Source organism: Pelmatolapia mariae, linkage group LG3_W, assembly GCF_036321145.2.
Source record: "Pelmatolapia mariae isolate MD_Pm_ZW linkage group LG3_W, Pm_UMD_F_2, whole genome shotgun sequence".
NCBI lineage: Eukaryota > Metazoa > Chordata > Actinopteri > Cichliformes > Cichlidae > Pelmatolapia > Pelmatolapia mariae.
Genome location: NC_086229.1, coordinates 94227070 through 94241274, shown reverse-complemented (window position 1 = coordinate 94241274; position 14205 = coordinate 94227070). Strand labels below are relative to the sequence as shown.

The 14205-nt window shown below is 41.1% G+C and overlaps 2 protein-coding genes across 2 annotated transcripts in view; both read right to left on the bottom strand.

Moving 5' to 3' along the window:
• LOC134624117 (uncharacterized) overlaps window positions 1-5006 on the bottom strand; it is a 57225-nt gene extending 52219 nt beyond the window's left edge. Inside the window, exons 1-7 of the mRNA XM_063469090.1 lie at window positions 4968-5006; window positions 4641-4779; window positions 3978-4094; window positions 3572-3696; window positions 3006-3151; window positions 2420-2563; window positions 2183-2290 (exon numbers count right to left, since the gene is read on the bottom strand). Of these exons, the coding sequence (XP_063325160.1) occupies window positions 2183-2290; window positions 2420-2563; window positions 3006-3151; window positions 3572-3696; window positions 3978-4094; window positions 4641-4779; window positions 4968-5006 (818 nt within the window). The remainder of the gene's footprint in view (window positions 1-2182; window positions 2291-2419; window positions 2564-3005; window positions 3152-3571; window positions 3697-3977; window positions 4095-4640; window positions 4780-4967) is intronic.
• Window positions 5007-5530: 524 nt separating this feature from the next.
• The window catches only part of LOC134624116 (IgGFc-binding protein-like), a 44714-nt gene continuing 36039 nt past the window's right edge, over window positions 5531-14205 (bottom strand). Inside the window, exons 54-65 of the mRNA XM_063469089.1 lie at window positions 13880-14004; window positions 13306-13451; window positions 12779-12922; window positions 12543-12650; window positions 10196-10365; window positions 9420-9622; window positions 8738-8882; window positions 7414-7658; window positions 6533-6681; window positions 6119-6247; window positions 5895-6033; window positions 5531-5695 (exon numbers count right to left, since the gene is read on the bottom strand). Coding sequence (XP_063325159.1) covers window positions 5531-5695; window positions 5895-6033; window positions 6119-6247; window positions 6533-6681; window positions 7414-7658; window positions 8738-8882; window positions 9420-9622; window positions 10196-10365; window positions 12543-12650; window positions 12779-12922; window positions 13306-13451; window positions 13880-14004 — 1868 coding nt within the window. The remainder of the gene's footprint in view (window positions 5696-5894; window positions 6034-6118; window positions 6248-6532; window positions 6682-7413; window positions 7659-8737; window positions 8883-9419; window positions 9623-10195; window positions 10366-12542; window positions 12651-12778; window positions 12923-13305; window positions 13452-13879; window positions 14005-14205) is intronic.

The window sequence follows — 14205 nt, the reverse complement described above, 5'->3', positions numbered from 1 at the left end:
GCCTCAAGGTGCTTAATATGTAAATTTCAGACAATGAAAGACTTAAATAGATGAAAGAGGAGAACCCTTGTTCGATAGCGACGTGGCTCGACTGGTCTGGATGGACGCATGCCTGGAATTTACGACTTCAGGTAATGGCTTGACGACTTTTAAAAGCTTCCGTGAGCTTGTCTTGGAGTAGAAGATGGACAGGGGGCGCCTGTCTGCTTAATTTACTTTGGGTAAGGTAGCCATAACTACTATACCTATCTCTGAAAGGAACAGAGATGACGGTAAGCAGTTTTGGAAGGGTGGGTTGAATTGAAAGACTGATTAGAGGAGAAGAGTCTTCCGTAATGACAATACTCCAAACCAGCAGAGAACCGAGTAGATTTCCACTGAACCTCATAGAAGATGATTAAGTCATTTTGGATGTTTTCAGAACCTTGGTTTGGAGATGTGTCTGGAATGACTGTGTCAAGAAGGAAGGGTTTGGATGATGCTAGTGAAAGCACATGAGAAGTGAAGGGATGCCTTGAGGAATTATGTGCACAGCGGAGTTCAGATGTGATTAACTCTTCTGCAGTCAAAGCCAGAAACTGGCATGCTGTGCCAGAAGGGTTAACTGCTGCACTTTGTAGTCAAGGGAACAAAATGTAGAAACTGGCATGCTGTGCCAGAAGGGTTAACTGCTGCACTTTGTAGTCAAGGGAACAAAATGGAGAAACTGGCATCCTGGTATGAGGAATGTTTACTGCTGTGTTTGCAAATGTCCGATATGGAGACAAAGACTGGCAACATGGTGTCAGTAATGTGCTATGATAAATTGTATGGATGGATGGACACTGGTATTGCAGTTATTAGGAAAAGCTTGCTGCTACATTTGTGAAAGCGGGATAGAGGGAAGAGGAACTGACATCCCGGTGCCAAAAAGAATGATGCTGGATTTTGGTAAGAAGCGAAAGAGGGAAGAAAAGCTTGCTACTGCGTTTGCGAGTGAAAGACAAGAACCTGGCATTCTGGTGCCAAAAGTATGCTGCTTCATTTTTAAAGGAGGAATAGAGAAAGAGAGCATGGCATCCCAGTGCTAAAACCTTGCTGCTGCATTTGTAGAGGACAAATAGAGAAAGAAACACAAATTCCCGGTGCCAAAAGCTTGCTGCTACATTTGCAAAGGAGGGACAGAGAAAGAGAACCTGGCATCCCAGTGCAAAAAAGCATGCTGCTGCATATTGTGTAGGAGGGACAGAGAGAAAGGTTACTGGCAACCTGGTGCCAAAAGCGTGCTCCTGTTTTTATAAAGTAAGAACAGAGAAAGAGAATAAGGCATCCTGGTGCTACAAGCTTGCTGCTGTGTTTGCAATGGAGGGATAGAGAAAGAAACCTGGCATCCCGACACCAAAAGCTTGCTGCTACATTTGCAAAGGAAGGATAGAGACAGAGAACCTGGTATCCCAGTTCCAAAAATTTAGCTGCTGCATTTTGAGAAGGAGGGATAGAGGGAAAGAGAAACTAGAAACAACTTGGTAGAAAACCTGGCTGATGCATTTGGGAATGAGGGACGACAACTTGGCATCCCGGTGTCTAAAGCTTGCTGTTGCATTTGCGCAGGAGGGATATAGACAGAACCTGACATTCCAGTGCTAGAAGGGTGCACTGCTGCTTTTTGCAACAATAGATGGAGAGAAACTGGCAACTCGTGGGTAGAAAGCTTGCTGCTGTGTTTAAGAATGAGGGACAAGAACCTGGCAACCCGGTGCCAGATGTATGCTGGTGCATTTTTAAAAGAGGGATATAGAAAGAGAACCTGGCATCTCGGTGCAAAAAAGCTTGCTGCTACATTTCAAAAGGAGGGATATAGAAGGAACCTGGCACCCCAGTGCTAGAAGGGTGCACTGCTGCTTTTTCCAACAATAGATGGAGAGAAACTGGCAACTCGTGGGTAGAAAGCTTGCTGCTGCGTTTGAGAATGAGGGACAAAGAACGAAACTGGCATCCCAGTGCCAGAAGGGTTCATTACAACATTACAATAATAGTATTGAAAAGATTTTTTCATTTTTACAGATCAGTTGGGTGATTACCAGGCATACTGTCATTTATTTCATGATTTTTTAAGGCTTGGAAAAAAACGTTGTAAGATTCCAGGAATCCCATCAGTTTAACCAAGTCGATAACCAAAAGTGGGGGGGTTGTGAATTCTTACCGGAAGGGGCCAGTAGGGTCTGTAATTTTACCACATTTCTCTGGTTTTACAACTTCAGCTTCCAAGTTGGGGTCACAGTCTGGATCAGGCTTTGTTCCTGGGGTACATCTGGTCAATACAAATACAAAACACAGTTAAATCCTCTTCAGTTTGTTAGGAAGAGTCCGACAGTAATGTAACAAAAGACATAACCAGAAGAAATCCAAAAGACAGTAAGATAAATGTGTTTGAACTCACGAGTCATCTTCATCGTCGTCAGTCTGCCAGCTGTTCCCAAAGTCATTACTATTTCCTGCCACAGTGCCATCTGGTTTAGTGAAGTCATTGTCTGGGTTTCCATCATAATCACCACAAAGGCCACACATTTGGTCATAGTAGGAGCTGGTAGGACAAAGTCAAGGCAGGATATGTAGGATTAAGATAACACAATCTTAAGAATATTTGCAATGTCTAATAAGGTGTTGCTTGCCTTTTTGCTGTAATTCTAGAAACAAATGAAGAGAATGCAATAATTCCTGATACAATAAACCAGGGCATCGTTAGTATATATTAAAAGTTGCATATGTCCACGATATGCACACAAATGGACTGCTATGTTTTTTTTTTAAAGTTTTCACAACATACATGAAACAACTGGTGACATTCAGCAGTTTAGATCAGAGTTTCTTCAGATCGTTATGGTTATGCATCGGAGGAAAGTGGTCATCAAAAAAAGAATGATGGAGCAATGGAGACAGTGGTCAGGTGTATTATATGAATGTGGTATGCAAATAAAAAGAAGTTCTACAATATCAAAATGGTTCGAACCAATATTTATACTAACCTGGGAACTGAGATCTGGGCATAATGGTTTCCATCCCAACGCACCCTCAGGCCAAAGGATGTTTGAAGCGTGATGAACTGACCAGCAAGACTAACAGACATGAGAGGAGAGGGGTAGTGGGGCAGAGCCACCCGTACTCCGTTCACCTGATTCAATGATGAAGAAAAAGATAATATAAAGATGGTAAAGAGACTGTGTAAACGTCTAATTGGTGGACAGGTCAGGGAGTATAAACGTACAAAGAGTGTGGAGTTTGCAGTATATCAGGCAAAAACTGACTTTGTATAGTTTTAACAAGCAAGAAAGATATTGCTTTATGCCTATCACACTGTGTTATCTTTGGCATAGATTCAACTGACAAAATGGGAAAAATCTGTTTTGTTTTTTACATGCTGTTAGCAACAAAGTAACTAAAGATATAATTTGAGTTCTTTGCTAAAATGTCAGTTATGTGTAGACATAAGACATCCATGGTGATGATACAACTAGTGTGCGGGATGTCTATTGGCACACATTTTACCTAAAGATGGGAAATATAACAGATAGTAATTCATTCATATACTGACCAGTGTCGTACTGCTCTTCAAAAGGGTCACAGTAATTCCATCCACTGTCACATATAGCTTCTTCAGGTATGACACTCCTGCAACTCCTCTCTCTTCATTCTTTGCCTCCACAGAGAACCAAGGGCCTGCACAGGGAAGACCACGACAATCAGGAATATTGTGTGTTTATATTAAAGGTGAATATTGGCAGATATTGGCATTAACATACAAACCACCACTGACATTCAGTGTCTTTTTTTGCAGCAAACATGAATGAAAACAACATGTGTCATGCTTTGTGATGAAAATAATGAATGAGTAAATTTAGCTCATTTAAACTTTAAATTGTGAGTGTGGTGTGGCAAGTCTAGAACAGGTGCAATGAAACCCAAACATCTTAATGAATAAATCTTAAATTAGTGTGTACCTGTGCTGTTCCTACAGGTTCTGGCCAATGTGTAAGTACAGGTTCCCATGAAGCTATAGTACTTCTTGTCAAAGGTGTTGTAGTGTGGATCCCCAGAAATTACACAATCCTGGAAGCCTGAGAGAGGGAAAAACATCAGGAACATCAGACTGAAACGCAGATGAAGCCACTGTAGAACAATTACCTAAGAACAGTGCAGTTCACTGCTGCTTTGGACTTATACTGGCATTAAAATAGTTGCAAAGAATATATCATTTCCTGACTAGACAAAAATTTGTATTATTGGCATTTCTTTTCTCCAACTCTGTGATTTTGTATTATAAAGAAATGCATGTAACAAGTGTTGTTATAGACAAACTGTACAAAAGAGAGCAAAAGAAACATAACAACAACACACACATAAATATTTCACTGTTACTGAAAGTAAAAGACAGCTCTGGGTTGTGCTTCTCTATCTTCCATTACTCGGTCTAATTATGTATATTAGAGCAGGGATAGAAAATGCTAGTTTGAGAACTTTGACAAAGTCTACAGCATCACGTCAAACACAGTTGCAAAACTTTTCAGGTTGGCAGTCCAACCCATGAGATCTGGAAATCTACTTAGAATATAATGGCTACAGCTTTGCTGTGTTTCTTTTAGGTGTGAACATTACAAACATACTCGTAGGATAGCAGCCCAGCTCTCCATCCTGAAGTTTACATTCATGCATTGGGGGGCATTCAGAGGCTTCACAGGTAATTCCAGCTGCACCACACCAACATTTTCGCTTGCAGTCTTCCTCAAAAAACTCCTCTCCAGGCTGACAAACAGTCAACAAAATTGACAATTAAGCATAGCAGGCACAGATGATTCTTTGTAGATCATTTTATGCATGTACGTATGAAAATGTTGTTTTAGAGAGGACATAAAGAGACTGCAAGTGACCTGACTTGAAATACAAAGGACCAAATGATTCACTGCTGGCCTATCAGACCCACTTCACCATACCTCATAATACTGGCCGTTCGTGTGGTTGCAGCCACACATGTTCTCCTTAACGCACTTGCCAGCACTCAGGACATAGCTGGGATCACACACACAGGACTCAGAGCAGGGACCAGAGCAGGAGGGGGGTTTTCCAAAGCATGTTTCCTGACAAGGATCTGCACAAGGTTCGTAGTGGCTGTTTGGGGGGCAGCTCAGTGCTAAGCAGACCACAAGAGGTTGAAGTTAGTGATAGGAAACAAAAGTATGTGCTGGTTAACATATAAAATGACAGCTTTTCACAAGAAAAGAGATATGTCTTTGGCACTTCCAGCTGTGTTGTCGTCCGTGTAATTAGATTGTTTGAGTTTGGTGGTAACCCAGTCTCCTGCATATGTTGTCTGCCCAACTAGGTATGCTAAAGCAGCACTCCCTCAGTTAACTAAGGTGAGTAGGAAGCCCGTATGAAGTATTCTTTCACAAGTCAAAACTGACATAAACTTCTTTGTGTCATTTTCTCCCAACTACTCAGCCAAGCTGATTTTTACCTAAAGATATAACTAAAAATATTTTACTACTAAATGAAATCATTTGTCCTTCCAATACTCACGGCAGAAGGTTTCATTCCTCCATGGTCCAAGGTTGACCCCACGATCTTGGCATTCATTGACATAGGCTTCAATGGCTTCACACAAAATGGGCTTGGCACCATCCAGCTCACACAAGTCAAAGACACAGTCCCTGAAGTAATTCTGAGAACAAACAATCACTTTGTTACAATGCTTTATATTGTGTGACCATCTAAAACAACATATTCAAATTATTCCACTATTACTAATATCACATTTTCAACCTGAATGCACACACACATACACAAATACAACAAGCTCTGAATAAGGACCTGTTCCACATTTGTTTATTATATGTGCACTATCCTCTACATGAACATACATTGGGGTTGACTTTGGGATGGCACACAGCAAAAGGTCCATTTTTGTCCAGCAGAATGCCACAATATCCAGAGCTTTCATACAGTTCCTGTTCTTCTTCATTGCACCCAGGGATGGTAGTGTTGGGTTTCTTATTACATCTGTCAAGACAGACCATCATCTTTAGAACATTTGTCTTTTGTCAATGTAAATGTTTCTTTAAACTTGCATCTATGCAATACTCACTCTGGATTCATGTTCCAACTGTGTCCAAAGTCATTGGCATTTTCAGCTAAGCTTCCATCTGGTTTGCGGAAGTCATCTTTAGTATCTCCATCATAGTTGCCACACAGGCCACAAAGCTTGTTCTGATAGCTGCAGATTGCAGAAAATGACTGTTAGTGTCTCATGCAAGAAAGATAAGCAACTTAGTCAGAACTACATCTCATCTTGAAAGTTTGAGTGAGCTGTTTGTGTTGCTGAAGCTGCTAAATTGCTGAAATAAAGTATCCTAGCTGTGCCATTAATTTCTGCCTTTATCACCTTATTACTGCTTACAGTATTTTTAGTTGTATCAGTATGGGTGTACATTTCTGAACTGGTGAATTTTTGATTAAAACACCATTTAATAAAGGAACCATGAAGTTGGTCTTCACTCACTCTTCGATCACTTTTATGTCCATGAAGGTGTTTCCATCATAGCGAACCGTCACACCAAAGTTCATGGAGACAGTGTAGTGTTTTCCTGACTTGAACACAGAAATACCAGGGGCCGGGGACAGTGGTAGATTGATGTTGGTCCCATTAACCTGTATGGGAAAATAGGCACAGTACATCAAATCTGGTCTATTATTAGCCAACATTTTCATTTTTGAATTACCCATGTCATAACATTACTATCTGTAACTGAAAAGAAACGATCCTTTATCATGCCAATGACGTCTGAACAACTCAGCTCTTGCCCGATATGTCAAACGCAGCTCTCCTCCGACGTCTCTAGTTCAATTCATTTAAATTCAATTTTTTTTAATATAGTGCCAAATCACAACAACAGTCACCTCAAGGCGCTTTATATTTTAAGGTAGACCCTACAATAATACATACAGAGAAAAAAACAACAATCATGTCACCCCATTGACCAAGCGCTTTAGTGACAGAGGTGTCTTTTAACAGGAAGAAGCCTTCGGCAGAACCAGCGAAAGCAAGGCCGACCAAATATCACATGGCATCGAACGTTCATGGATGATCTGAAAACCGTAGGCATTGCCTGGGACGAAGCTGAAACAGTCGCCCCTGACTGACATCGATGGAGATTGTTAGCTGCCCAATGCGTCGCTCGGCGTAGGAGGAACTAAGTGCTAAGTGTAAGTGCAAGCTTCTTTCCATGGTCAATTGTAGTGGTTTTCAGAAGTGTTCCTGAGCATGTGCAGTGATTTGTACCACAGAATGATGTTTGTTTGTAATGCAGTAGTGCCTGATAACGTGAAAGCGTGATTGGTTTTGACATGCAAAACATCCTGTTTCTTCCTCTCATGTCTTACCTGCACAGTGCCACCTTTGAGAATGGAGATCTTTATCATCTGTGCGTATACATGTACGGCATTCACATAGGAGATGGTCGGCCTGTTATACCGGTTTTCATTGTCAGTATGGACCTCAAAGTAGGGCACAGTTGTGTCATTGCATGGACTAGACATCAGATAGCTGCAGTTGCCCATGAAGTCATATTTGCGTTTGTCAAAGCTGGTGTAGTGTGGATCGCCAGATGCTATGCACGTGGATGTACCTAAAGGAATAATATATGAGAAAATTGTAATTTCCACACCTTCAACTATCAAGTTATACCGACTGACTGTAAAGCACAACATAAGGTGCTCCTTGTGCAGATGTAATTTATTACACTGCATTAAACCACAGTTGAGCACCAGTCCAAATACTGTTTTCTTGAGGTGTGGCTAGAGCATGCATTCCTTAAATGATACTTTCTTAAGGTGCAAGGGATAATTCCAGTCCAAATTCTTTAATAAGTCAACAAACATTATTACCTTTAGGATAACAGCCTGCAACACCATCAACCTCTCGACACTCTTCAGTGGGGTCACAGGAGTTATCAACACATTCCAAAGTGTAGTTCCCTGCACAGCGACACAGCTTTGTGCAGCCGTCTCCAAATACTATCTCACCAGGCTGGATAAAATGAAAACAATCAGTACTGAGAAAGTGTACTGTATGTCTTTAAATGTACACTGTACACAGTACTAACTAGGACATCTGACCTCATAATAGTTATTGCTGTCATCTAAACAACCACACTTGTCCAGTGGCACGCAGTGCCGTCCTTTGAAGACAAAGCCTGGTTTGCAGAAACACCCAGTGATGCAGGAGCCAGAACAGTTGGTAGAGGGTTCCATACATGTAGGAATGCAAGCTGGACCGCACTCTATATACTCTGCGTTAGGAGGACACAGGTCTGGATAGAAAGAAAAAGGATTACTGGAAAATGAGCAGATATGCTTTCAGGAAGAACAAAGGTAGGGAGTTATTCTTCAGTCTTAACAAACTCAGTCCAAACTAACAACATCAGTTGAGACAGTGGAGGTTTGGAGCGCCTGTTGCTAAAATCACTGCATTTATTTACTGCATTTCTAGGACCAGTCGGATAAAGCACTTGACACTATAATCCACATCCATGCATTCATGCAGCTCTTTCTCTGTCACACTCACTCAATGATAAACACATGTATCGCAGATTGTGGAGCCGCTGTATAAGATGGATAACTCGCTCAAGACTCAATAGAAGCCTCAACAGAAATCTTTAATATATCATATCCTGTAGATATATGTGAAGCTGTGTGATTAACATACCCAGAGGGTGGCATTCATATTCTCCATCTTGTAGTTGGCAGCTCTCAGTAGTTGGGTTACAGCTGGTGTTATGACACTGTAGCAGACCTCCACTGTGACACATACACTTTTGTTCACAACCCTCCAAGTACCAGTCATCGCCCACCTGACAAATGTACACAGAATGCAAAAAACAATCAAAATGTTGTCATGTAATTCTCTCTTATACATCACATGAATATAAAGATCTAAATGATAAATATACATTTGGATGCAAACCAGGGATTCTGTATGCCACTAATTAATTAATTACACTAATTAGGCCAACCTACACTCATTTATTTATTGATTTTGTGCTTGCTAATCGTGGTGGCACCAGTATATAAATGCTCTGACATAAATACAAGTGCTATAACACCAGTCAGGTAAAATACAGTATAATAAATATAATCTGTGCTTGATAAGTTTAAAGTAAAAATCTTTGTTGTAAAACCAATATTTTTGTGCCAACAGTTCACTGTAGTCTATGCACCCTTAATTTAGTTGAGTTTTGATTTCTTATGTACTGTAGGGTCTGTGTGTCTTTTGGTGTCTCTCCTGTTGAAGTTGTAAAGAGAACTGAAAATGATGTTAGCATGAGCTTAGCACATTTTAAAGGCAAATTGAATATGGTTTTAATTGTTTGGAGGCTGTTTCCACTTACAGGGTGATAGGTTCCACTGGGGTCCACACAACCACAGTCTCTCAGTTCCACACATTTGTCATCACTGAGAATGAAGCCAGGGTTACACTCACAACCCTCCACACACACTTCCTCACAGCCAGGTGGTCCCACCACACCAAGACATGTCTCAGGACATGAACTCACACAAAGGGAGTAGGAGCTGTTGGGAGGACAGGTCAGAGCTGTGTGGACAAACACAGGGATGAACAATAATGAGAGTGAACAATGGTGGACAAATGGCAACAGAGAAGGGGGGGGGGAGTAGGTAGATTCAAAGACAGGGCATCTACGTATCTCATATCTATTTTACTTTGTGCAGTGTCATAAATGAAAGCAAGGACAATATTAACTGCATTGATCATTTTACATTGGTTTCAGCATTGTGCACTGTATCTTAACCTCTTCTCCCTATTCAATTATAAATATGATTGTAAGTTCAATTATAATGTTGGTGAGCAGGATGTAATATATCTTAGTTATATTTACAGGTGCAGACAACTTCCAAATGGAGAAGCTATGGCATGCATCCCATTTAAAAGGGAAAATGCTGACGGCTCATGTTTCCAACATGAAAAGGTATTATTCAAGGCTTTATTCATTCATGCTTCAGAATGGGGCTTATCAAGCCAATGGGTGATGTCACTGTGACTATGTTTTATATATACTTTATGATGTTCACAAAGCACAGCTGATATTATTATTAAACTATCATATATCATATAGATATATTTAGTATATGTCAGATTCAAACTTACGGCAGAAGTCTGGAGTTCTCCATTGGTAGACTTTGGCTCCAGCACTATGACATGCGTCAGTGTAGGCCTGGAGCTGGTCACACAGCACGTGCTGCTGGCCGTTGAACTGACACATGTCATACACACAGCTTTGGAAGAATGGAGTGGGATTAACTACACTGATGCACTCCCTGTAACAGAGAAAAACACTCACTTAGCTTAGGCAGGAAAAGGCAGAGGCTCATATATACTGAAAATCTGAGTTCAAACAAACAAACTACATTTGGGGTGGAACAGTCAATAACTCTTGCATTAGTTTAGCAACAATTCACTAGCTGGGGCCACATCCTCATTTTAGTTTTGAAAGTGTTTTAGTAGATAAAGGTGAATGACTTAAACATGAATTGAACTGCGGTTTGGGGAAGGCATCGCTGGGTACTGGCAGTGGCTCCCCGGCCTGGCAGATCCCCAAAGATGGCAGCCCGAGAAGCAGCAATAACTTTGAATTACGAAGGTCAAAGACCTCTGCAGCAATAATTCAATTTTCAATTCAATTTATGTATACAGCACCAAATCACAAAAACAGTCGCCTCAAGGCGCTTAATATGTAAATTTCAGACAATGAAAGACTTTAATAGATGAAAGAGGAAACCCCTCGATCGAGTAGCGATGTGGCTCGACTGGTCCGGAGCCTGGATGGACGCATGCCTGGATTTTAAGACTTGAGGTAATGGCTTGACGACTTTTAAAAGCTTCCGTGAGCTTGTCTTGGAGTAGAAGATGGACAGGGGGCGCCTGGCTGCTTAATTTACTTTGGGTAAGGCAGCGATAACTACTATACCTATCTCTGAAAGGAACAGAGATGACAGTAAGCAGTTTTGGAAGGGTGGGTTGAATTGAAAAACTGATTAGAGGAGAAGAGCCTCCCATAATGATAGCCCCCAAAACCAGCAGAGAGCCGAGTAGATTTCCACTGAACCTCATAGAAGATGATTAAGTCATTTTGGATGTTTTCAGAACCTTGGTTTGGAGAATGGAATGACTGTGTCAAGAAGGAAGGATTTGGATGATGCTAGTGAAAGCACATGAGAAGTGAAGGGATGCTTTGAGGAATTATTTGCACGGGGGAGTTCAGATGTCTTGAAATATTCCGCAGTCAAAACCAGAAACTGGCATGCTGTGCCAGAAGGGTTAACTGCTGCACTTTGTAGTTGAGGAAACAAAATGGAGAAACTGGCATCCTGGTATGAGGAATGTTTACTGCTGTGTTTGCAAATGTCCGATATGGAGACAAAGACTGGCAACATGGTGTCAGTAACGTGCAATGATAACTTTTCTGAAAGATGTATAGATGCATGGACACTGGTATTGCAGTTGTTAGGAAAAGCTTGCTGCAACATTTGTGAAAGCGGGATAGAGGGAAGAGAAACTGGCATCCCAGTGCCAAAAAGAATGATGCTGGATTTTGCTAAGAAGGGAAAGAGGGAAGAAAAGCTTGCTACTGCTATTGCGAGTGAAAGACAAGAACCCCAGAATCCCGGTCACAAAAGCTTGCTGCTACATTTGCAAAGGAGGGACAGAGAAAGAGAACCTGGCATCCCAGTGCCAAAAAGGGTTTCCTGCTTAATATTTGTGAAGGAGGGATAGAGAGAAGGGGAACTGGCAACCCAGTGCCAAAAGCTTGCTCCTGCGTTTGCAAAGGAGGGATAGAGAAAGAGAACCTGGCATCCCAGTGCAAAAAAGCATGCTGCTGCATTTTGTGTAGGAGGGACAGAGAAAAGGGTTACTGGAAACCTGGTGCCAAAAGCTTGCTCCTGTATTTATAAAGTAGGAATAGAGAAAGTGAACAAGGCATCCCGGTGCCAAAAGCTTGCTGCTACATTTGCAAAGGAAGGATAGAGACAGAGAACCTGGTATCCCAGTGCCAAAAATTTAGCTGCCATATTTTGAGAAGGAGGGATAGAGGTAAAGAGAAACTAAAAACAACTTGGTAGAAAACCTTGCTGATGCACTTGGGAATGAGGGATGAGAACTTGGCATCCTGGTGCCTAAAGCCCGCTGTTGCATTTGCACAGGAGGGATATAGAAAGAACCTGGCTTTCCAGTGCTAGAAGGGTGCACTGCTGCTTTTTGCAACGATAGATGGAGAGAAACTGGCAACTCATGGGTAGAAAGCTTGCTGCTGTGTTTGAGAATGAGGGACAAAGAACGAAACTGGCATCTCGGTGCCAGAAGGGTTCATTACAGCATTACAATAATAGTATTGAAAAGATTTTTTCATATTTTACAGTTCAGTTGAGTGATTACCAGGCATCCCATCAGTTTAACCAAGTCGATAACCAAAAGTGGAGGGGTTGTGAATTCTTACCGGAAGGGTCCAGTAGGGTCTGTAATTTTACCACATTTCTCTGGTTTTACAACTTCAGCTTCCAAGTTGGGGTCACAGTCTGGATCAGGCTTTGTTCCTGGGGTACATCTGGTCAATACAAATACAAAACACAGTTACATTCTCTTCAGTGTGTCAGGAAGAGTCCGACAGTAAGGTATCAAAGACATAACCAGAAGAAATCCAAAAGACAGTAAGATAAATGTGTTTGAACTCACGAGTCATCTTCATCGTCTTCGGTCTGCCAGCTGTTCCCAAAGTCATTAGTATTTCCTGCCACAGTGCCATCTGGTTTAGTGAAGTCATTGTCTGGGTTCCCATCATAGTCACCACAAAGGCCACACATTTGGTCATAGTAGGAGCTGGTAGGACAAAGTCAAGGCAGGATATGTAGGATTAACATAAGACAATCTTAAGAATATTTGCAATGTATAATAAGGTGTTGCTTGGCCTTTTATTGTAATTCTAGAAAAAAATGAAGAGAATGCAAAAATCCCTGATACAATAAACCAGGGCATCGTTAGTATATATTAAAAGTTGCATATGTCCACGATATGCAAACAAATGGACTGCTATGGTTTTTTCTTCAGATCGTTAGGTTATGTTTGCATCGGAGGAAAGTGGTCATCAAAAAACGAATGATGGAACAATGGAGAGAGTGGTCAGGTGTATTGTATCAATGTGTGAAGCAAATAAAAAGAAGTTCTACAATATCAAAATTGTTCGAACCAATATTTATACTAACCTGGGAACTGAGATCTGGGCATAATGGTTTCCATCCCAACGCACCCTCAGGCCAAAGGATGTTTGAAGTGTGATGAACTGACCAGCAAGACTAATAGACATGAGAGGAGAGGGGGAGTGGGGCAGAGCCACCCGTACTCCGTTCACCTGATTCAGTGATGAAGAAAAAGATAATATAAAGATGTTAAACAGACTGTGTAAACGTCTAATTGGTGGACAGGTCAGGGAGTATAAACGTACAAAGAGTGTGGAGTGTGCAGTATATCAGGCAAAAACTGACTTTGTATAGTTTTAACAAGCAAGAAAGATACTGCTTTATGCCTATCACACTGTGTTATCTTTGGCATTTGTATAGGTTCAACTGACAAAATTGGAAAAATCTGTTTTTTGGCAAGGTGTTAGCGACAAATTAACTAAATATATAATTTCAGATTAGTTGTTTTGCTAAAATGTCAGTTATGTGTAGACATAAGACATCCATGGTGATGATACAACTAGTGTGTGTGATGTCTATTGGCACACATTTTATCTAAAGATGGGAAATATAACAGATAGTAATTCATTCATATACTGACCAGTGTTCTACTGCTCTTCATCAGGGTCACAGTAATTCCATCCACTGTCACATACAGCTTCCTCAGGTATGACACTCCTGCAACTCCTCTCTCTTCATTCTTTGCCTCCACAGAGAACCAAGGGCCTGCACAGGGAAGACCACGACAATCAGGAATATTGTGTTTACATTAAAGGTGAATATTGGCAGATATTGGCATTAACATACAATCCACCACTGACATTCAGTGTCTTTTTTTGCAGCAAACGTGAATGAAAACAACATGTGTCATGCTTTGCGATGAAAATAATGAATGAGTAAATTTAGCTCATTTAAACTTTAATTTGT